The following is a 24,887-nucleotide window of genomic DNA, read 5'->3' as shown; positions in this document are numbered from 1 at the left end:
GATCCGATTTCTCGGAAAGGCTGGTGTTTTTGCACCCGCTGCTCGGTGCGCGCCCTGTACGAGTCCAGGATCGGTGCCCACAAGCGGCGCGGGAATGGCAGTGATGCGATGGTTGCGAGAGCGAGATGTGACGGCAAGGGTCGTGGCTGTTGGCGTTGTTGTTGTTGTGAAGCGGCGTTGCGGTTGGTGGTTGTGTGATGGCTGTTGAGACGTGGTTGGTGGTGGTTGTGGTGGTAGTAATGGCGGCTGGTCCAAAATAAAGATAGCAAAAGAAAAACGGCTATCTAAAAGGGTCGCAGCCCGAATGAATAACATTTATTCCCTCTACACAACGGGTTTGGGCTACTATACATATACTTACAGAGATATCTCACCTACGGGACCTGAATGGTGGTTTGTGAATTTCGTCAACCACAACAATATATATATATATATATATATATATATATATATATATATATATATATATATATATATATATATATATATATATATATATATATATATATATATATATATATATATATATATATACACACACGTCTTGTTACGAATTCGCGCCCACCGGCGTGTGAACGACCGCTTTTCACTAATAGCAGCAGCTCGCCGACCGGACGTACAATTCAGTCATGACTTTCCGGAGCTAACGCCCGAAACCAGTCACGAGTGGGTTTCCAATCCCCACCACGGCCGAGCCAATTGTCTACTCGCGCAAGATAGGGACACTCGCCGAATTCGATATACCTAAGTACCTGCGCGGGCAGCCAAGCGGGTGACCATACCTCGCCGCAGGTCAGCCTGAACACGAACCGCTTAAGCGGTCCGTTCCGTTCTACAGTGATAACCGAGTGGGTATTATTGCCTGACCTCGCCGGATCCGATTCTATTGAACGGGTGTTTAAAACCCAGCTATTTATTCCGCGATGCAAGATGGCATTTTCAATAGGGGGAAGACGCAACGAACGGGGTACATTTCACAAAGCACATTTATTATTACAATACGTATGCAGGAAAAGCAAGGAAACACAAGTCATACACATATTCAAAGAAACAAAAGCAATCACGGGACGGGGACAAATACACGAGCAAGGCAAACAAGCAAGGGTAAGCACTACGACCGAATAAAAGCAACACTCATTTACAGGCACTTAAGCAGTTTTACTTATGGACACGGTGCCACATCATTCACACAAAAGAAGAGAAAAAACCACCCCCACAGACAGGGTGGTCAGACTGGGCCCGTGGGCCTTTATGGCGTGGGACTTGGCTGACCGAATGGGTCCCACGAGACCAACGCTGGTTACCTGCACTCTCGTGCTGCGATGGTCGGCAATCTCTCTCCGGCACTCTCCTCCCGACTGCGCGGCAGAGCTGGTCCTCCACGCACAACCCTCGTGACTTTGCGCCCAGAGGGAAAGGCAGCACCTCTTCGATGTCCGCCCCAGAAGGCGAAACCACCAAAGCCCCGATCCACATGAGCTTGAACCACACCAGCTTGAAAGAAAAAAAAGACCAAGACAAAAGACAAAGACCCCGCGCAAAGCTCTCGTCTTGTCTGCCTTATATCTCCTGGGGCTCAGCGCTTCTCTCCTCCCCGTCTTCGGCTCCGCCTCCCTTTGAGCTTCTTCGAGAAATTTCTCGAAAAGGGGCGTGCCTCCGTTCCCAGCGCCTCATTCCACGAACTGACGAATGGCGAACGATCTGCCTCGCCCTCCCCCCACACCAAGTGCGGAGAAACAGGTGGGAATATTAGGCGGGAAATATCCGCGTGCCCTCAAGTTCCTTCCTTTTGCTCGCGTTTATTGACTGAATACGGAGAGATGGTTGGAATGTGTCCGTGGGGAAGAAGGGAATTGATAGCTGGCGTAGCGGCGAAGGTGGTGAGGTGGTTGGCGATCGTGGTTGGCGTTGTGGTTAAGGGGAGCGATGTTGTTTGTTGTAATGGTGGTGGAGATGTGGTTGGTTCAAAATAACCATAGAAAAAGAAAAACCTACCTCAAAGGATCACAGCCCTGTGACATGAATAATTTCCATTGAACAACGGTGGGGAAATTCAACTGAACACAGACTTACCGGAATAACTGAATAAGGAACCTTTATGGTGTTCTGCGAATTTCCACAGCCGTAACAATATATATATATATATATATATATATATATATATATATATATATATATATATACATTCATTCATTCATTCATTCATTCATTCATTCATTCATTCATTCATTCATTCATTCATTCATTCATTCATTCATACATACATACATACATACATTCATACATACATACATTCATACATACATTCATTCATTCATACATTCATTCATTCATTCATTCATTCATTCATTCATACATTCATTCATACATTCATTCATACATTCATACATTCATACCGTCCGTCTGTACTCTAACTCCCAAAGTTTTCAACTTTCACGTTTCATATTTGGTACACAGGTTCAGCCTGTGGAGACGGTGTGTCGCGACGTACGTTCGTCATCTGAAGTGGTTGCCATGGCAACCAGGATGCTGTTTTCCATGTAGTAGCACAATTCTGTATATACCTTCTTGTTCGGGCATTTATTGTGCTCACTTGAGCTCTTGTTTAATTTGGATTTATCCTGTGAACGTCCACTCTGAAAAAATAAAAAACAAAATCGTTAATGAGGATCCTTCATTATAAGAATACAGCTTGTAGTTGATCATCACGTGATTTTTATTTTTTTAAGTGTAGCTATTAACTTGGTTCCCTAGTTGGAGTGGGTGAGCAAAAGGAAGTGCCATATTCATTGCTGTATAACTGCTTCATTTGATCATCACATTGCCCTCCTACGATAATCTGCCTGACATAGGAGAACGGTGAAATGGGCTACACGGAGCTGAAGGGCCGTCGATGGGAAGAAGTGCTGGAGAAGCCACAGATAAACTACTCTGAGATCTTCACTGAGGATGTGGGGCAAATCCCTGGAGTGCTCGTTTGGCACATTGAGAACTTTGTGCCGATGCTCACGGATGAGTCCTTCCACGGGCGGTTTTACAAGGCTGACTGTTACATCGTGCTCAAAGTAACCTTTCCTTTACTCTTTGCTTCTGGCCATACACGTTCAGTAAATCTTCGTTTACATGGGATATCCGCAGCACTGCATAAAGGCAGTAACTTGTGGTGATCGTCCATGTTTTTGTTTATATTTAAAAATTAATATCTACATCTAAGCTCGTGGAAGAGGTTAAAGTTTTTTTTTTTTTTCTTTAACCTGTGCTGTGCATCTGACGGAGATGTTCCATTCATGTAGCATGTGATGGGAAGTGGTCCATAACAAATGGTATGTGCTGCTTTCTTGCTTGACGTTTAGTATTTAAAGGGTAGAGCATGGACAAATCCCATGGGATGAGGACAATTCTCCTTGATTGCCCTGCTGAATGCAGAGAGAAAAACGACAACCTAAATGATGGCGTCCTGGTACCCGTAATGCTCTGGGAAGTGATGTCACTTCTCCCAAACTCAGTGGCTGTTTTTGTTTGAAGTGGAAGGTGGTGTTCTCTCCTGCCTTTGTCTACGTAATTGTGACATTTGTGTATGCAGCTCTTCTCTGAGCCCTCGACCTTGTGAACAATGGAGAAAAAAATGAAGGAAAATGGAGGACTATGACAGCCTGGTGTGCCTCCTTCAAGTTGGGGGATGGGTGGGGGGGGTTGGGGTGGTGGAAGGGGATACAAGGTGCTTGCAGTACTTCAGGGTCAAGGTAGCAAACCTTGATCATATGACAGGATTGGGGCAAAGCCTTCGGGACCCCCACTCTTTGATGATAGGAGGGAAACCATGGGATTTCCTTCCCAGGTCAGATTGCGGTAGTATGTGTCGGGGTGGTGCTGAGGTGTCTTCCACCAGACGGCGTCTCCTTGGGTTAACCTGAGGCGGTCCCTTCGGGTGGGTGCCTGGAATGTCATCCCAAAGAGAGGATGATCACCTGTCTCTGTTATCTGAGCTCAAGCGTTTGAACATCGGTATTGCATCACTTTCTGAGGTTCGGAGACGGGATAGTAGCTAGATCATGGCGGGTGGTTATACCTACAACTGGTCTGGTCACTCTGATGGTTACCATGCCCAAGGAGTTGCTGCAGCTGTGTTCAATAAGCTGACCCCAATGATAATTGAGGTAACACCGGTCAACGAGCGTATTATGAGACGAAGAATTCATCACTCCTTGGGTGTCATTTCCCTGGCGTCTTTGTATATGCTCCGACTGAGACGAGTGATCTCACCGTGAAGGACACATTCTATGCCACGCTCGAGTCTGTGGTTGATCAGTGCCCCAGGCGAGATACACTTCTCGTCTTCGGGCATTTGAAAGCAGAGTGGAACTGATAGGGATGGTTATTTGACACGTGTTGATCCCCATGGGTCTGCAATTGTGAACCAGAATAGCACTGAGTTATTTGACTTTGCAAGAAGTCATAGACTTAGGGTGTTTGGTTCATGGTTTCAGTGCCCACGGGATCATTGCTGGGCTTGGTATTCCAACGCTTGTGTGGCGAAGGAGATTGACCATGTACTCGTTGATGGTCACTGGAGGATGATCCAGAACTGCAGGGTCCACCGGAGTGCTCAGTTCCTCAATACCGGCCGTAGGTTTGTGGTTGCAGCTCTGAAGCTCCATTTTAAATCCAGGAGAATAGTACCATCCCAGCCTCGGCTGACTTTTGGCAAGCTCAAGGATGAGAGGGTAGCTGAGGAGTTTGCGAACAGGCTGAGAGGGGATCTGGGGGGTGGGGTCTGGGTGCTTTGGGGAATCCCAAAGAGTTGTGGAGTGCCTTCAAGACCACCATCCTTTATGTTGCCGGTGGATGTCTTGGAACTCATCGAGGGGCAAAGAAGAATTTTGTGTCTCAAGGGACACTGGATACCATTGACCAGAGTCCCAGGGCCAGGCTGAATGGCAGAGCTGAGCTGTTCAAGGAGTTGAGGCGTAAAACTGTACGTGCACTGAGGGTGAACAAGGAGGCCTATGTGCGTGGAATCTGTGAGGGGGTAGAGCATCACCTGTGGTGAAGTGAATCTCGTCGTGCTTACAGGGGAATTCACACATTGCGTTCCTCCAAGCCTGTCCCTCGGTGTACTGCAGTCAGAGTGGAGGGTGGTGGTGCCTTGACAGAGGAGTCTGAAGTGAAGGCCCGCTGGGCTGGTTACTTTGAGCAGTTGTACTAAACTGATCCACCAGCTGTTGACTTGGATGTCAGGGGTGTTACTCTCCCTATTGCTGACCCTCCAATCAACTGTGATTCACCTTCGCTTGTGGAAACATGGGCTATGGCTAACTGGTTGAAATGGGGTAAAGCTCCTGGGATCTGTGGCATCCATACTGAACTTCTCAAGGCTGGAAATGCTGTACTCGTGTTGTTGTTTGCAGTTCTGTGCTCTGCCTGGAACACAGACGTCATCCCAACTGACTGGAAGAGGGGCCTTTTTTTTCCCTCTCAGGTAAGGGAAGGGTGACTGCCAGGACTGCAACAACTACCGAGGGGGTGACGCTGCTCTCAGTGCCGGGCAAGGTCTTTGCTGCGATAATTCTTGATGGGGTTCGCCACCATTTGCTTGAGCACCAGCGTCCAGAGCAGTCACGCTTTACACAAAAGAGGTCAATGATTGACCGTATTCTTGCCCTTCGGGTCCTCACGAAACGCAGACGAGTTTTTGCAGGGACGGCTTGCAGTCTACCTTGATCTCTGTAAAGCGTTTGATTCAGTGAATCGGGATGCCCTCTGGAGGATTTTTTGGCTTCATGGGGTGCCACCAAAACTGATCAATCTGATGTCTCTCGTATTGAGATGTGGTGATACCATCTCCGACTTATTTCCAGTTGTTACTGGAGTTTGAAAGGGGTGTGTACTGCCCCCCACACTTTTCAGCGCTTATATGGACTGGATTCTGGGGAGGATGTTGGAGAGATCAAGTTGCAGTGAATAATTTGGGAATGTCAAGATCTCTGACCTTGATTTCGCAGATGATGCAGTCATCTTTGCGGAGACTTGAGGTATCCTTTTGGAGTCCCTCAATGTGTTGAATGAGGAGTCTGAGCCGCTGAAATTACTAGTTTCCTGGATCAAAACTAAGATCCAGGCTTTCAATGACATCTTGGATGCTGCTGTCCTGTCTGTGCCTGTTTGTGGTGAGGATGTTGAGGTCATGGAGAGATTCACTTACCTTGGCCGTGATATTTATGGCTCTGCTGGCTGTGAGTCAGAGGTCAATAGTCGTCTGGGTCGGGCCTGGTGAGTCATGGATTCACTGGATCATGGGGTGTGGCACTGCCGGTACCTGTGGCGGAGGACGAAAGTCCAAGTCTTCAGGTTCTTGGTGCTTCCCGTCCTGCTCTACGGATGTGAGACTTGGACTCTGACCAAGGATCTGAGACGGAGACTTAATGCCTTTGGTACCAGGTCTCTTCGGAGAATCCTTGGTTTTCGCTGGTTGGACTTTGTGTCCAACGAGCGGTTGCTGAGACTCAAATGAGATTTTCCACCCGCATAGTCCATGAGCATCAGCTGCGGCTGTATGGACATGTGGCTCGTTTTCCTGACGCTGATCCCGCTCACCAGATTCTCTCAGCGAGGGAGCCTCATGAGTGGAGGAGGCCAATGGGCCGACCACGTGCCTCATGGTTGCAGCAGGTTGATCGGCATCTCAAGGAGATGGGGATGGGCCAGTCATCTGCCTGGGGGTACGCCAGACGGAGGCCCCTGGAGTATCGGGATAAAGTGGGCGCAGCGACGCGCTGTTCTGGTACATACTCTCATTTCTGACCTGTGGCAAACCTGCTCTTTGAGATCTGGGATGTGATGTTTTTTTTTTTGTTTTTTTTTTAAATACTCTGACTTTGTTGCAGACATGCAAAGGTATTTGCATTGTGGGTTCAAATAAGCAGCATCGGAATTCCTTTGCCCTTGTCATACAGACATTCATGGAGGAGAGCGGATCCCTCAACTGGCAAATATTTTATTGGATTGGCACCGATTCTTCACTGGACAAGATGGCTTGTGCTGCTATCCATGCAGTGAACCTGAGAAACTTCCTGGGAGCTGAAAGTCGGACTGTGCGCGAAGAGATGGGGGATGAGAGTGACGAATTCATGGCTGTAAGTAATAAGCCAACTTAGCCCTTTGGTTTTCATTAATTGTTACCATTTAATAATGTCAGCAACTGATATTATTGCAGGTGTTTGAAGATGAGGTGTCTTATATTGAGGGCGGCACTGCAAGTGGATTCTACACTGTTGAGGATGTGAATTGCATCACACGGTGAGAAGATCTGCAGTAAATCCACTGTGGGGAAACCAGACCTCTCTGCAGCAGAGAAGATCTGTGCCTGATCTCCATATTGGATTTTTGGACACTTGTCGCTCTGCTTTCATGTCATTGGCGTGTTGCAATTCACATAATGTTTTTTTTTTTTGCTGTGTCATTTCAGGCTGTATAGGTGTATTGGCCAACATAACGTGTACCTGCAAGCCAATGCTCTGCATGGGTCATCGCTCGATCCCAGGTGACTTTTAGGCCACTCCATCTCGGACATCTTTGTTGTCATTTTGAATTGCACAAAGTGAAATCTGTCGAGTCTGATTATGATTATCCTCAATGTTTTTGAAAAAAACTGGGGGATGTTGTAATCGGCTGTGTCTGTCTGTCTGTCAGTCTGTCTTCTTCATGCTATTTCCTCCTAAACGGTGGGCAGAAATTCCCCAAATTTGGTAGTTATGATCACCCCGTGGCATGAATGTGCAAGAGCGGTACCACTTTTGGCCCCACCCTCCTGGTTGGGGTAAAAAATTACAATATCCCCCCCCCATTCTTTTCTACCCTCGTTAACCCTAATCCCTCCCAAATTTCCAGTTTTCCCTCCCAAGAGTTTCCTTCTGTATCCATCTTGTTTACTCCTGCCCCATTCCTCCCCACACCCATTGTTTTTTGGCAAGCCTCCCTCTGTTTCAGCCTGCAGCTCTGCTGCTGGTGTTTCCTCCCTCTCTCTGCTGTTCCTTTTGTCCTGTTACATCCTTATCCGTTAAGTGTACTCGTACGAGCACGAGCTCCACTACGAACCTCGACTTTGTCTACAAAAATGAAAAATGCGGTTATCGGCACATTTTAAACGTTTTTTTTCATTGAAACTTTGTATATTCAATCAGCATTGGGGGACCCATGAAATATGTAACGATTTTTTGGATTTCACTTCCAGTTCATGTCCCAAGGGGTGTGGTCCCAAGTGTCAAAATGGGGAAAAAATAATTCACTCAAAACTTTGCATTGGGTCATTCCTGATATTTGATGGAATTTTGAAATCGGTCAAAGGTAAAATTTGATATTGCTGGAACTTTTTGCCCATCTTTCAACTTTGCGTTTGGGATTTGCGATGGCATGTCATCGACTTCGCTCGAGTTTCATTTAAAAAGTCAAAATTATGTTGTTTTAATTTGCTGCCAAGTCTGTTTTTTTTTGAAGTGAACTTAAGTTCTGTTGGGATTTCTCATGTCATCATTTTCTCTCCTTGGGAAATATGTGAAGGCATTAGAGTTGCTGGGGTTTGATGCAATGCTCGTCCCTCTCTTTTTTTTTTTCAGGTACTCGTTCCTGCTGGATACCGGTTTGATTATCTACATCTGGAAGGGGAGTCAGGCCTCACTCAGTTCAAAAACCAAAGCTAGGTCAGGATACCAACACCACCGATGCACACAATTTTAAGTTGGTCTTTTTTTTAAAATGCAAGATCTACACTCATGGAAGTGTTAGGTACCAGTGGGTAAGACTGCAATGAACTGACAATGGGGCCTGAGGCCACAATTGCACAACAGCTTGGGCATATTGTCCAAACTAGCACTTGCCTCCTTATGCTGTGATCTCAGGTTCAAATCCCATGTACTGTGTTTAATTGTCCATGACGTACCAATGTAATTCATGTAAAAGTACACGGATGTATGCTAATCCCTTGCATTTGATACGTTTACAAACTCCTCGATGAACCTTAAATCAGTCGGACAGCCAAATGTACAAATGATATGCACGTCGAGCTCTGTATTTCTAAGACAACATCAAAACAGCCATACTTGGAAAAGCAAGATCATTGTATTCAGCATATATGATTTGTGGCTTCCAGGTTATTTGCAGAGAAGATCAACAAGAATGAAAGAAAAGGCCAGGCAGAGATTGTGTTGCTCATCCAGGGTGAGGAAACTGAAGAGTTTTGGGAGATACTGGGAGGTCAGCCGTCGGCCATCAAACCTCACCTCCCAGACGATTTCCACCCCAGCAAGCCTCGGCTCTTCAAGGTGCGTGTGATTGCGTCATAACCTGGCACCGTGTAATTTTGATATGGATGGTTGTTGTTTTTTATTTATTTTGTACGTTTAGATGGAAATACTGGGGAAATGTTTTTTTTTTAAGGAAATATAATAAATATTGGAAATGTTTTCTTGTTTTTTGTCTTGGTGATAGTTTCTGTAAGTGGTTCACACTCAGTTTATAGAGTCGCTGTACGATCGTTACACATGACGAATTGATGATGATTTTTCAGGTTGGTCTTGGCCAAGGTTACCTGGAGTTGCCCCAAGTTAACTACAAGCTGTTGGTAGAACACAAGAATAAAAAGATCTGTGCTGAGTTGTTCCCTCAACAAAGGCTGGTATGTTCTTGGGAATGCTTTGGACACCGCACGCTCTTTTCATCACAACTGGACAACATTGATGGGGTCTGCTTGCACATCGGTGTGTGCAGGTGCAATCTGTGCTCGACACCTATAACGTGTACCTACTCGACTGCCAGACCGATGTGTTTGTCTGGATTGGTCGGCGCTCACCTCGCCTGCTCCGCGCCGCGGCCCTTAAGCTTGGCCAGGAATTGTTGGCCATGTTGCCGCGGCCATCGCATGCTGTCCTGCTACGCAACCTCGAGGGCACGGAGATGCAGGTTAATTTGAAAGTGACTGGACAGAAACGAGGCAAGTGTTTGACTGGCAGAGTATAAGCAAAAATACCATGTTTCTTTTTCTGGATTCATGTGAGGCAGGTATTCAAGTCTAAGTTCAAGAACTGGGACGACATCCTGCAGGTGGACTTCATCCATGGATCCCAGAAGGGTGACCTCGCCTTGAAGATTAAACGTGATGAGAACAAGGAGGCTGGGAAAGCAGACCTCTGTGCACTCTTTTGCCCCCGTCAGGCTCCCATGCCTCTCTCTGAGGTAACCATCCACTCATCACGATGCACATTCTAACATTGTCGAGTGTATGGCAATCACAAGAAACACAACAGCGATCAAGGAGATTGTCGACACATGCTGGGAATTTATCCTGCGAACCGTCAAACTAAAAGGCTCAACTTGGACCGCGTGGACCCGAGTGGTTGAGTAACGTGCCGTTTTGAACTTGCACATGTCTAAACACACGCGATTATCCAAACAAGGGAGTTCTAATAATTAATATTTTTTATAAAGCATTGCAGTGAAGTCTGATCCAAATAATTTTAAAGCAATATATGTATTTGTATATTGTAATCAGTAACAAGAACGCAAGTGAGCACAATATACGCCCGAACAAGAAGGTAGATACAGAATTGTGCTACTGCATAGAAAACAGCATCCTGGTTGCCATGGCAACCACTTTAGATGACGAACGTATGTCACGACACACCGACTCCACAGTCTGTACCTATTTACCAAATATGAAACGTGAAAGTTGAAAACTTTGGGAGCTAGAGTGCGGACAGCAACGGACGGACGGACAGACGGATGGACGGACGACCGGTATCACATAATACGCCCCGATATATATATTGTCGCGAATTCGCGCCCGCCGGCGTGCGAACGGCCACATGACTCGAATCGCGGCACGTCGCCCACCGGACGGACAATTCTGTCGTGACCCTCTCGGACTATCGCCCGCAGCCAGTCACGGGTGGGCCTTTCGACCTCACCACAATCGTGCCAATCGGCCACCCGCGTGGGATAGGGTTGTTCGCCAAACTCGACCTACCTAAGTACCCACGCGGATGGTAGACTGGGCGATCGTACCTCGCCGCAGGCCGACTCCGGACACGAACCGCTTAAGCGGTCCGTTCTGTGCTATCGGGATAACCGAGCGGTGTTATCGTCAGCCTCGACGGTTCCGATTAATTATCGGGCGTTTTAAGCCCACTACGAACGAAACCGTTACGTGAAGCAAGATGGAGATTCAATCAAAGAAAAGACGAAGCGAAACGGGAAAACGGTTCAACATAATGCACATTTATTCCGCGGCATACGGAGAGCACACATATACAGCCAAACAGAATGCACATATATCAAATGCAACAAAAGAAACAATGACGCAGAGATACTACCGACTAAGACCGACACACGGCAACACTTAAACAGTTTTACTTCACCAGACTGGCGCCGACACACATTTACTCAAAAGCAAAGGAAAGAAGCCACCCTCATAGGCAAGGGGGCAGACGGGCCCGTACGCCAATGCGTGCGCGGGACCTGAAAGAGCGGTCAGGCCCGCGAGAACGGGGGGGGGGGGGGTTCTACCCGCGTCCTCGTGATGAGCCGCAAATGTGGCTGCGCGGCGGTGCCCCGACTTCGTGCTCCTTCGCAGGTTTCGTTGGCACCACTTGGAGTGGGGTGGGAACGGGGCCCCCTTTTCGCACTATCTCAGCGTGGGGGAAAAGGGGGGGGGACTTGTTGATGCCCTGGGGGAAGGAAAATGGTTGGCTGGCTTGGGTCCCGCGACGAGCGATCCCACTGCGACCTCGTCGCCGACCGCCGTCTTCCCTGCCTCGGACCCGAGCTCCTTGGACTCTTCCCCCAATTCTCCTCAGCCGACTGCAGAAAACCACCTTGACGCCTTCGCCTCCCGACTCCACTCTGCTCTCCAACCCGACTTGACTGCCTCGCCACAACTCCAACCAAAAACTAACTCTGCGCAACAACTCTTCTCATTCGCCTCGCACTCGCCGTTTTATAGGCCGGCAGGAGAAAACAATATGCAAATTTCCGGATCAGGATCTCCTCGAGGGCGGAGCCACGCTCGCCGATTGGACGGAGAAAAAGGGGCGTGAATCTCCCCTGATCCTAGAATTTGCATATCTCGATTCCAGACCGACGTGCCTGGAGGCGGGGCCAAGCCGCCCCGCGCTTCCTAATTGGACGGATAAGAAGTGGGCGTGTAGCATTCCTGATCCGAATTCTCCTCGGAAAGGCTGCGATTTGCACTCGCGGCTCGGCGCGTATCTTGTACGAGCCCAGGACAGCCCGACGCTCGGTGCTCGCAGGTGGTGCGGGAATGGCCATAGAAGGAGGGAGGTGAAGGTGGTGGAGGGTTTCCGGCGGTGGCCGATGGCCATGGTGCCGTTTGGAATGGCGGTGATGCGATGTTTGCGGGAGCGAGTTGTGAAGGTAAAGGTCGTGGCTGCTGGCGTTGTTGTTGTTGTCTGACGGTTGGAGCATGGTTGGTTCAAAATAAAGATAGAACAGAAAAACTGCTGACTCAAAGCATCACAGCCCAAATGAATCACATTTATTCCCTCTAAACAACGGGTTTGGGGCTAACTACACATGTACTTAACAAAGAGATATCTCACCTACGGGACCTGAATGGTGTTTCGCGAATTTCAACAGCCGTAACTATATATTTTTATATATATATATATATATATATATATATATATATATATATATATATATATATATATATATATATATATAATCTCGGGCGTATAAAAAATAGTGTGGTAGATAAAAACATTAGAAAGGAAAAAAATAACTTGCACCAAAAACTTTAACATTTTCACGCTGACGCTCATGCCGGGGGTATCGCTATAGCTCTCTGTTCTTCGAACAGGCGAGCTAAAAATGAAACTAATCCTTCTCTAAGGGCCCACAAGCACTCAACATTTACACACTACAAAGGGAACCAGGTAAGTGTAATGGTTGGGACCCCACGATGCCGGCAGTCGATGAACAAGAGTGGAGCAGGGCAAGTGACAGGTTGGATAACTTGAGGGGGGCCAAGGGGTGATCCGTGTGAACCTCACAGTGCTGGAGCCTATCCCGGCGATGGCCCAGAGAGATCTGATGTAAGGCTCCAGCAATACTGGACCTTGCCGGCTTGGTATATTTATGTCCTTGACCCCCTCTGGCCCCAACCTTTCTTTCGAAGGCGGACCTTTGAGTTGGCCCACGCCCCGTCAGCCAACGAGTGCCTATGGTTTGCATGATAGCAGCACCAGGCCACCGATCGCGGCCGTGTGCACGTGGGCCTCGCAGCCAATCATAGCCCTACACAGGAAACAGTCCTCGCCTTTCTTCTCTGACCTCGCAGAAGCACAAAATGGTCTGTTCTGGCCCAATGGTTCTTTGACATCCAATGTCGTCCGCTTTAAATTCTAATTACTGACTCCCACTTAAACATCCCAACAATATCTTGTATTTGGCGTTTGGTGATGAATCTCTTTCATTTTTCACAGTGTTCTTTATATAGTACAGAGTGCATTTCGAGCAGTGTGTATGCCATATTGTATGCAGGCAGAGCAACTGCTCGAAGAGTGGAATGAGGACTTGGAGAGTATCGAGTCGTTCGTGCTCGAGGGAAGGAAGTTTGTGCGCTTGCCTGAAAACGAGTTTGGACATTTCTACTCACATGATTGTTATGTTTTCCTCTGCAGGTCCTCATCTGCATTACACAAGCAGTTCTTTATCCTATTCCTGGAAACTTTTTTTTCTGTGGTTGATTCAAAGTGAAACTTTGTTTTACAGAAAGGAGGGTTGAGTGATTTACAGTAAATGAACTGTGGTTTTGATGAATGCCATTAAGGTACTGGGTTGCTGTGGAAAGTCATGAAGAAGAAGGAGAGGAAGAAGGGGAGGAAGAGAAGCAGCAGGACGAAGACCTACAATCTGTGGTTTACTTTTGGCAGGGCCGTGAGGCTTCAAATATGGGATGGCTGACCTTCACTTTCAGCCTACAGAAGAAGTTTGAGAGCCTTTTTCCTGGCACAAAGATGGAGGTAATGGTGTTTGCTGCCTCTTGTACAAGAACCTGAAGTAGCTTCGCCCATCAGACCTGTGTTACATCCACATTATATTTCCTTCCTCTTCTGTTAAAAGGCATTATGTTAAAGGGGAGTGGTGCTGGCAAAGTAATGCAAATAGTTGGGGCATAAACTTCATCGTTATTTGATACAAGAAAGGGTGGTGGCAGCGTATTAGGCAAATGGGGATGCTGACATGGTGGTGTTGTGGGTGTCGATCTGGCTGAAGGCAGCAGTAGCAAGGATTTGACGTTTGAGCTTCTGCAGTCTGAGCCAGTCTCGAGGGTAATGAAATGCCTGTCGGATTGTCAGAAAGAAAACGGGTAGTTCACCAACGACCTTCTGGACGGAAGAGGTTATTTTATGTGGCCTACATGTCGTGCAAGCCGCAATACCTGAGGGGAACTTGGGATGGGCAGTGGAACGTGACCTATAAAGCATTACTGTCCACTTCCTACAAATGGTTACCCTTTGGATAAATTTAGGTGCCAGAATGGTAGTTTGCATTCCTTGTATGGATTCCACTACCTGTGAACCAACATTGTGGTTAGGAAGTTTTTTTTGTTGTTGTTTTGAACATTAAAACTTTATCATATGAATGTCACATTTATAACTAATTGATCCAAATACCATATTACATTTGAAAGTAAGAGATGTCAAATTACATAATAGGACTTGATTTGGTTTTTCAAATCGGTTGATTCGCATGAACTTCACAGTGCCGTTGTCTCATGTCGAGTCCACGCTGACGGAAGACGTCGTATCCTCGACACACGCACATGGCGGCAAACGTTTCATTTGAAGCCAGACGGGTTACCTTGTGTGCCGAGTGCTTTGTAACCAAATTCCGAACTATGCAGCGCGATCATCACGTGATACCATTGGTAGTCTATTAACCGTGTCTTATTTTAAGGTGGTCTTTAGTGCATCTTCCTAACGTTTCATCTGCCCTAATGTCGTGATTGCAGCTCACTGTGAAAGACTGTTATGGGAATTGTAGGATAGGGCTTGCAAACATGGATCTCCTTTTGATCATGACCTTGATTTTGGCTATACTGCTGTGCTGTGCGATTTTAGCTATACTGCACATCGGTGTTATGCATATTGTCCGGAAATTTCATACCAGCGATATGTCGTAAATGGTCAAGTTGCCTCGTATGATGGTGGTAGCAGGTCCATGGCATGGTTCAATAGCAGGGTGGTGAGATCAGCCTACTTGATTGTCACTTGTGTTGACAGACTCACCCTCTTATTCCTACGAATCCTTTTTTGAGTTTACCAATGAGGAGCTGGCCCTACCAATCGATTGAGTAATATCGTTGTTGGTATCGTCAATTTTTGGGTTTGCAAGATAATTCTACTAACAACATCACAGTGAAATAATTTGTCACACAACTAGGTAGTGTTCTCGTTGTTAATTTTGTGCACTTGTCACACGTTTAAATGAATGCGATTACAATCAGAGCTACTGTGCATTGGCATTGTTTAAAATAAATAAATGAAAGGTGTTTATGCTTGCTGTTAAAATGGCGTTTCTGTCGTGTAACATAGGGGGTAATGTCTGTCTGTCTGTCTGTCTGTCTGTCTGTTTATATATATATATATATATATATGTATATGTATATATATATATATATACATATATATATACATATACATATACATATATATATATATATATATATATAATTATAATATACTGTAATATGTGTGTGTATGTGTAGGTGGTGCGAATGAAACAACAGCAGGAGAACCTGAAATTTTTGGCACACTTCCGCCGAAAGTTCATAATCCACCACGGTCAGAGGAGGGCGCAGGATAAGCGAGGGCAGCAGCCATGTTTATACCACCTGCGCACTAACGGGAGTGCCCTCTGTAGCAGGTCCGTGAAGAAACCGGTCAGAACAACCACCTTACCGGCAGGGCATCGGTTTTGCAAAATACAACTCGAGGATGCATCATGTCATGCATAAATGTACTCGGAGGTGGAGAATTCTGAGCAAATCCGGTTAAGATTACGTGTCAAAAGTCTCTTGGAGTCTGCATGATTTGTGGCTAAATGAGTGGAAACTATTCAGAAACCTGGTGGAAGATGACTGAATATGTTGAAAACCCAATTTTTTTCTGTTTTCATCACGAGGGTTTTTTTTAACTGTTTGTTTTACAGGTTCATTCAAATTGACACTGACCCAAGCTTGCTGAACTCTGAATTCTGCTTCATCCTTAAGGTTTGTACAGTCTTCATCTCAAGTTAGTTTGTGCAGACAGCGATCAATGGCTATGATGAGATTTTGAAAGTTGGAGTGTTTTGATACCATTATTTCAGGTCCCGTTCAATAGCGAAGATAGCCCTGGTATCGTGTATGCATGGATCGGCCGGGCTGCTGACCCTGATGAGGCCAAACTAGCAGAGGATGTGATCAACAGTCGTTTCGACAGCGCATACACAAAGCAGGTAGAAACCCAAGCAACTCGGTTCGGGACAAGGGTTGATAATAGGGTGCTCATAATCATGGATTATCTTCAACATCTGCAGCAAGTGTGACCTTCTCAGCTCTATTTTTCCTCCAGGTGCTCAATGAAGGGGAAGAACCAGAGAATTTTTTCTGGGTTGGGATTGGTGGGCAAAAACCTTACAAAGACGGGGCCGAGTACTTGAAACTTGCACGGCTATTCCGGTACGGCAGATGTACACCGTTTATCAACATCAATATTATAAAAGGAGCTGTATCTGTCTGTTTGTCCTTCTATAACTTGAGAACCGTTTCATGAATTTCAATGAAACCAACGACGGTGGATTCAGGGAACTCCCAGGAAGGTTTGTGATGCATAAATAATTAATAATAATAAAGGATGGTTTGTGCGTGTGGATATATGGGCACATGTGGCGAAACTGCAAATGCCAATTTACGATGCTGGTTATCCCCGCACAGAGGGCAGGATCTCCCAGGAATCCTTTTTTTGTTCTTGCTAAATATATTAGCCATCTCAGCAAAGAATGGCATTCCCATCAGCAAAGTGGACCGGTCTTATATGCTGGTATTTACTTACTTGTGACTTTATATGAGCTATTAACAATCTTCTTGATGCTTTACTTAAGTCTAACTTGTACTTGGTTGGGTGACTCACCGTGTGTACATTAATGACATGTGTATATATATATATATATATGTGTATATATATATATATGTATATATATATATATATATATATATATATATATATATATATATATATATATGTATATATATATATATGTATGTATATGTATATATATATATATATGTATGTATATGTATATATATATATATATATATGTATGTATATGTATATATATATATATGTATGTATATGTATATATATATATATGTATGTATATGTATATGTATATGTATGTATATGTATGTATGTATATGTATATATATATATGTGTATATATATGTATATATATGTATGTATATATATATATGTATGTATATATATATATATGTATGTATATATATATATATATGTATATATATATATATGTATATATATATATATGTATATATATGTATATATATGTATATATGCACTTGCATGACATTCCAGCCAACACACCCTGTTTTCATTATACCAGATGCTCCAACGATAAGGGGTACTTCTCAGTTTCTGAGAAATGCTCTGACTTTTGCCAAGATGATTTGGCAGACGATGACATCATGATTCTTGACAACGGAAACCAGGTACATGATGTCATTTGAGGGACAGATAGAATCAGGTGCATGGTACAATACATTTTGCATTTTCAAAATGATTCCTGCAGCTGTGACTAGATACACATGTTGCAGGTCTTCATGTGGGTGGGGAAGCAAAGCAGCCAGGTAGTGATAAAGCTGGGACTCAAGGCTGTCCAGGTAAGATATATTCCTGATCAGAGAAAATATATTCACTCGTACCTTGCCACATAATTAGGATAACCGGCTTAGCAACTGCTGTCATCAATTTCAAGAGATTTTGTTTTGCATCAAAGTTACATGCAACAAACACCTTTGTCGTTCATTGCACATTTGTGATGCTTGTCACTGGTATTTTGATTCTCTGCAGGTTTATATCCAGCATCTCCGCAGCAAGGAGGCCAAGCGGAAGTTGAAACTCGTACGGAAAGGCAATGAACCACCGTTATTCACTCAGTGCTTCCATGCTTGGGGAGAGTTCCGCACCGTTCCTGAGTAGTATGTGGCTGGTGCTCACAGCCTTTGGCCTTAAAACTGCTCGAATTAAAAAAATTAATTGTTGGGATCCATCCTCAGCTGTTGTGGGTGGGTGGGTTGGTTGAAGAACCATTTGGACTTTGTGTGCATAATCCTTAATCGTTCTTCCGTTGTTAACCAATTTGTAACTCTCACTCTCTCCAAATTCTCCTCCAGCTAGATCGCTAATATTTGACCTTTTATAGGACTAAAATATTTCCTCATATATCTATATATATATATATATTTGCTTTTATTTTGTACCGAGGGGGTCGTTGCGCTAAATCGATTGGTAAACGAGTTTTGTCATTGGATTGTTTTGCCAATTTTTTGAACATGTTTCTTGTGCAAATCGAGTCTAACTGCACTATTTTACTGACTTGCATTTCAACAAGAATATATTGGCAAATGTAATGATGTTTTTAATGAGTGCGACCATTGCCTTGTAACGGCTAGCATCTCGATGTATTGGCAAACGTGGTTATGATGTTTTTAAGTTTACCCATTGCCTTGTCATGGCACAAATGTAGTACATATTTGCAAACTCTACAACAATGGGCATTTTCTTTCTTTTGGAATCGCAGTAGCCTGCACGGTGTGGCTTCCAGTCCATGGCCCGAGTGTATCGGTCGCGTGCACTGTATGTTTTGCTTTTCCATTTGGATGCAACTGTGCTTTTCAAATGGAAATAAAGTGAGCACTTTCTAGCTGTGTTGAAGTAAAGTCGTATTTTTTATTGTAAGCAGTTTGCAAAAAGCAGGTGGCAAGCCTTACTGATTGATTACACTGGGGAACAAATTTTTTCTTATTATCTGTTGCATGAGATTTTTCAACTTATTCTATGTATTTTTTCAACACTGATTTCAAATCTGAAATCGGTTTTCCTCTACATGCTCTAGTTTTCATGAAATTTGAAACCTGCTATTTTCACAAAAAAAGGACACCCATTGCTATTTGCACGAGGGATAACTTGAGAACTATGGGTGCGATTTCGGACTTTAGTGGAAATATACGATGCCTAAACTGCTAAATAACTAGAGACCGTATTCGTTTTGCTGCTAACGATTTACTCACAATTTATTTGATATCAATTTTCTTTATCTTTATTGATATTTATTTATCTTTATTGATATATATTCTTTAACTTTATGTTTTTCTTTGTTTCATATCTGATCATGGCTTCTTCAATAAGACATAAATGTGTAAATAATCCTGATGCATTATGTTATGTATGTGGCTGCTACACACTACTTCGTCAAAAGCGCAATATAACATCGTTTGTAAAGCGTACCTATAAAGCCAATTTTGATGTTCCCCTTGGCGACCAAGACAAGAAATGGGCTCCTCATACAAAGGCGAGTGACAGCAATTTAAATCGTTCATTGTAAACAATGAAAATAGCTAAGTGGTACCGTTTAAAAGTCGTTGAGTGTAAAAAAAAATCCAATTGTTGAGCGCAAGCATCTACTTTCAATAGTGGAGATGCAGCCATTTAAATCGTTGAGTTTATCATTTAAATCGTTTAATCGTTAAACGCAAGGACGATCCATCATAACCCACACCCTCCCCCTCACACTCACCTACTACTGCCAACATGAACAAACTACTACTCATACTAATACTAATACTGATACTGTTACTGCTGACATGGACATCGACTCAAAAAGGACTCGAAAACACTGTTGGGTTCCCCTTTTATGAGCAGCATTTTTATATAACAATTCCCAAAACCGCTGGGAACACGTCTTTATATGGCAGTTGTAAGCTAGAAACACGTTCATTTCTTTTTTTTTTGTCGACCGGAAGACGTCATTGGAATACGTCTACATACGTCGATGTGTGTTGGGACTACGTAAAGAATTGGTTCAAAGCACGTCAAACATAAGTTCGAAATAAGTTTCGCGTAAAAAAGACATTACCGCGACGTGTTTCGACTTATGAGTAGCTTATAAGTAGCATTTGTGGACGTGTGTAAGCGTCCACATATCTTGTGTAAAACCTATCCCCATCGCATGCGGAACGTGTGTCATACGCCGAGTACGTCGTAAAATTTTGAACATGTTTAAAATTTCTTGACGTACTCTACTTACTACGACGTATGATAGCGTACTTTAGCATTCTACTCACGTATACCAAACTTACTCGTACCGTATTTGACGTGCCCCAACGTTTTAGACACATTTTTCTTAGGTGGGCATACGCTGGCAAGATCGCCAAGGTGTGACCGCGATGTTGACACTTCCATTTCTACGGCAGTTATGATTCGAATCGTTGTGCGTCAGCCTTTTAATAGGCTACGTCACGACATCGTCGGCGATGCGTGCAACGCGCTATGCCTAAGTTAGACTATCGTTGGGCATCGGTTGTGTAGGCCGACAACAGGTTCAGCATTCGTTGGTATAAGTTATCTATAACACAACGAAACGTTCTGTGTCCGTTACCAATGCGTTATACATAAGACCAAGTCGCTATGAATACGTCCGAATCTTTAAAAAAAAACATCAAAAGTTCAACGTAAGCCAGCGTTTTACATACATTTTAATACGTTGCTATCGCTGGCTAAAAAGTCAAGGTGTGACCGGGCCTTAACAAAAGTTTCTCCTCTCCTTCTGGCAATATATTCAAAACTAGAAAAAGCAATGAAACAAGAAAAGGTATCAAAAAATAAAAACCTTATGGATGAAGCTTTAGAAAGAAAAGATAAGACCATCTGTAATATGCAAGGAGAAATTTGTATTTTTTTTCAACAACCCTAAAGATATAAATCCTGATGAAATAAAGGATGTTAATATATCAGGTGAAATGACATTTCGTTCAATTGTAGTTAAGGATCATTTTAAAATTACCTTTAATATAAAAAATGTAGCAGTTGAATCTGTTAATGAAAAAATGTATATCGATATCGATGGTAATGTTTTTTCTCCTAATTAAATGAGTCAATATTCAACTGAAGATTTTGAAGATTATGAGAGTGATTATGATACCGAGAGTTTGCATTCAAACGATAGTTATGGCACCGAGAGTTTGTGTTCAAATGATGGTTATGAAAGTATAGATGATTCTGAAAGTATCGAAGATGATATCGAAGATGAATTTCAGTTTAAGTAAAGTTTTACTTTATAAATATGAATAGTTTACTCGATTTTGAGCCTCTTGAATTCCATGATTCTCCATATGACAAATTTGAGAATTGTCCTGCGTGTGAAAGACGGGGATTAAACACAGAGTCAAAAGCCTATAAACAATGTATATTCTGTGATTATCTTCTGATTAATGATAATCAAAAATATAAAAAGGAAAATAATTCTTTTCGATTTACACCAAAAATGAATTACTTTACAAGATTGATTAGAGAAATGAATGTAAAGTACGAGGGTGATAACACACCTTTCCTTACAAGGGAAGAAACTGAACGTATTAGAGAAATGTTCAAAGGATTGTTGTTATTTATTATTCATGGATGTGATTTTCAGGGAAATATCAACACAAGATATTGCATAAATAAAATAATGGATTATCTTGAAATTAAACCTGAACTTAGGATAAAATATAGAGTTTCGAAAAAAGCCAATAATAAATTAAATAACCTGTTTTCCAAATATATAAATGAATGATTTTTTACCCATTTGGGAAAATAAGATAAAATTTGACAACCATAAAAATCTCCCAAATTCATTAAGATGCCTCATAGTTGGTTCAAGTGGATGTGGAAAAACCTGCTTACTTTTAAAGATGCTCCTCACTCCCAACTTTTTAGATTATGATAATTTAATAATTTTCACAAAGTCGAGTTTTCAACCAGAGTATCAAGGTTTTAATGCTGGTCTTCAAAAAGAAGATATAATCGGTTTATTTAAACTTCCAAAAAACCTAAATGATTTTAACATTGAAGATATAATACAACTATTTTGTGATACACAGAGATGTAAAAAGAAACCAAAACCGATAACTTGTATTCTGAGTGATAATACGGATGATATACCGTCTCCCCAAGATTTGGATAAATCCAAAAAGAACCTCGTTATCTTTGATGATTGTGTTAATGAGAGAAACCAAACGGTAATGGACAGCTACTACACAAGAGGGAGACATTCTTCTTGTAATTGTATTTATCTTAGTCAATCGTACTTTCAACTTCCTCGTCGTTCCATCAGAAACAATGCTAATACTTTAATTTTATTCAAGTTAAATTCAATAGATATAAACAATTTTTGGAGAGACAATTGTTCTACATTATGTAGTAAAAAGGAATTTGGGGATTACATGAAACACACGACTGAAAAATATAAATATATTGTTGTGAAACAAGATGAGATATTAAATGATATTTTTCAATAAATAAATGGATGCGAAAGAAAGAGCAAGAAGATTTAGGGAACATCAAGAGTTGGTTTCAAAAGTTGTAAAACAACAGGAAGACATAAAGAAGAAACGCAGACAAAAACTAACGGGTGAAGAAGCATTTGAAAGAAAACAAGAGAAATTTTTTAAACCACTTTTAAAAACTTCCCAAGAAAAAATTATAGATGTTTCCACAGTTCCCACAATAAAATATACTCCCAGAAAGCTCCAAATGTTAAAAGATTTCAGTCAAATGACGGAGGAAGAATTAGAGCATATTGGAGAATTAGAATATCATGATGAAGAATTATTTCAACAACTGGAAGAGATGAATCGACCCCCTGATTATATTGTGAATGCTCTTCAAAACAATGAATATTCAGCGGATTCAAAAACCAAAGCAGGACTCATTCCAACAGAACAACCAGCAATATTTCATCTTGTTCAAGAAAAGGTATTGATATTTAATGATGAATTAAGGTTCTTGAGTTCTGCTCAACCTCCTGTTAAACTAACTCCGAGATTAATGTTTCTTCTCACAAAAGATGGAAGACAAGGTTCAACTGTGAGGGATGAATCAAAGTATATTGATAAACCATTGGATATGGAAAATAATGATGATAGAGTATATATTGATCTGCTGAACACTTTAAATTATAGGGTTATTCTTTCTGGTAAAAGTAGGAAGAATGAGAAGGAGAAACACATTATTCAGGCTTTAAGTATCCTTGGTTCAGGTGTTAGTTTTCTTCCAAATGACCCATTGCAATTAGTTAATAGACTGTTATTGTTGTTAGGCAGTAAGAAGGCTGGAAATAACAATTGTTTTAATGAAGCATCAGCCATTTTAGACCAGTTGATGAACATGAAAATAATTAATAAATATCAATATAAAGACATTTTATCTCATATTAAATAAGATGAGAAGCACAATCCTTAGTTTCAATTTCACAACAAGCGACCACACATCTTCATTCCCATACCCACTACAACTTGACACAACAAAAGAATATGAGGCATCTTTATTGTCCATGGAAACTTATAATACCTTATTTAATATAACCGAGAAAAATGACAAGTTTAGTTATAATCCGGGAAGTGGATACAAAACGATAACATTCTCACCCGGAGCATATGTGATTTCTCAAATATCTTCCGAAATTGCTCGTCTTATGAAAGAACAGGGTGATGAACCAAAAAATATTGTTATAAACATTCAAAAACATACTTCAAAATCAACGATTAAAGTTAAAAATAACTACAAGGTTGATTTCACAATTGATAATTCATTTAGAGAGTTATTGGGTTTCTCCTCAAAAAAGATTGAAACGAATGGGATGTTTTACAGTGATAATGTCATTCAAATATCCTCAGGAATAAATTCGGTGTTAATTCACTGTGATTTGATTGATGGTGCTTATGATGATGGAAAAAAAACAAATACAATATTTTCATTCAGCGCATACTCAACCCCAATTGGTTATAAATTCAATATGGAACCCAAAAATTTGGTTTATCTCCCTGTGTCAGGAAAAACCATACACAGAGTAAATTTTAGGATAACCGACCAAGATAATCGTATGATTTCTTTTAATGGAGAAGTTATATCCATCAGAATTCACCTATGTGAAGTTTTCCAATAAATAAATACGATGGTTATTGTGAGGAAGCACGAGTTGGGAAAATATAAAAATAATTACAGGGGATGGGATGTTCCTTTCCCCATACTACAAGGGTGAAGGTATGTATCTTGGTAGAGGATACTATAAACCTAAGAGACAAAGGGGTGTTGGACATCAATTTAGAGGAGATGGGATAATTGATACTCTCATGGGTATTGGTTCAACTATTCTTAAACATAAAGATCTAATTGGTTCAACTGCTTCTGCTGTGGGAAATGTAGCAGGTGCTGTAAAGAGTATAAAAGATGCCCAGAAGGAATCTCATAAATTACAAGCAATAAAAGAAATTAAGAAAGGCAAAACTCAGTTGTCCCCCCAAGAACGACAGAAAATAATTCAAATACTTGGATCAGGGTTTCAAAAGTTTTAACATCTTTTTTCCTAAATAAATACAAGTATGGAAGCAATTGATAGTATCTATGATTTGGATGATACTATTATTATCTCAAACTCCACTAAAAAAGAAGATTACTTCAAGGTAAATGCAATAACTGGAACAGACTGGAATACGAATGGTACAAAAAGTTTTGAAATAAATAATCAACAAACCTATTTGAATCTCTCCGAAAGTTTCT

General features: G+C 42.4%; 1 protein-coding gene across 2 annotated transcripts in view; it reads left to right on the top strand.

Annotated features, from left to right (window-relative positions):
- Nucleotides 1–18,996, top strand: part of LOC147012282 (protein flightless-1 homolog) — a 44,010-nt gene extending 25,014 nt beyond the window's left edge. For both annotated transcript variants that reach the window (XM_085856189.1, XM_085856191.1), the window contains exons 13-30: nt 2,853–3,065; nt 6,954–7,133; nt 7,214–7,296; nt 7,466–7,540; nt 8,613–8,696; nt 9,146–9,317; nt 9,563–9,670; nt 9,763–9,954; nt 10,054–10,227; nt 13,552–13,691; nt 13,841–14,033; nt 15,782–15,939; nt 16,225–16,285; nt 16,384–16,512; nt 16,629–16,735; nt 17,677–17,782; nt 17,888–17,953; nt 18,144–18,996. In XM_085856189.1, the coding sequence (XP_085712315.1) occupies nt 2,853–3,065; nt 6,954–7,133; nt 7,214–7,296; nt 7,466–7,540; nt 8,613–8,696; nt 9,146–9,317; nt 9,563–9,670; nt 9,763–9,954; nt 10,054–10,227; nt 13,552–13,691; nt 13,841–14,033; nt 15,782–15,939; nt 16,225–16,285; nt 16,384–16,512; nt 16,629–16,735; nt 17,677–17,782; nt 17,888–17,953; nt 18,144–18,272 (2,370 nt within the window). In that variant the 3' untranslated portion in view covers nt 18,273–18,996. The remainder of the gene's footprint in view (nt 1–2,852; nt 3,066–6,953; nt 7,134–7,213; nt 7,297–7,465; nt 7,541–8,612; nt 8,697–9,145; nt 9,318–9,562; nt 9,671–9,762; nt 9,955–10,053; nt 10,228–13,551; nt 13,692–13,840; nt 14,034–15,781; nt 15,940–16,224; nt 16,286–16,383; nt 16,513–16,628; nt 16,736–17,676; nt 17,783–17,887; nt 17,954–18,143) is intronic.
- The last annotated feature ends 5,891 nt before the right edge of the window (nt 18,997–24,887 follow it).

The sequence above is a fragment of the Eptatretus burgeri genome, chromosome 15, assembly GCF_056783735.1.
Source record: "Eptatretus burgeri isolate ZD-2024b chromosome 15, Ebu_testis_v1, whole genome shotgun sequence".
NCBI lineage: Eukaryota > Metazoa > Chordata > Myxini > Myxiniformes > Myxinidae > Eptatretus > Eptatretus burgeri.
The sequence above is the reverse complement of the archived record's forward strand: the minus strand, read 5'-3'. Positions and strand labels throughout refer to the sequence as shown.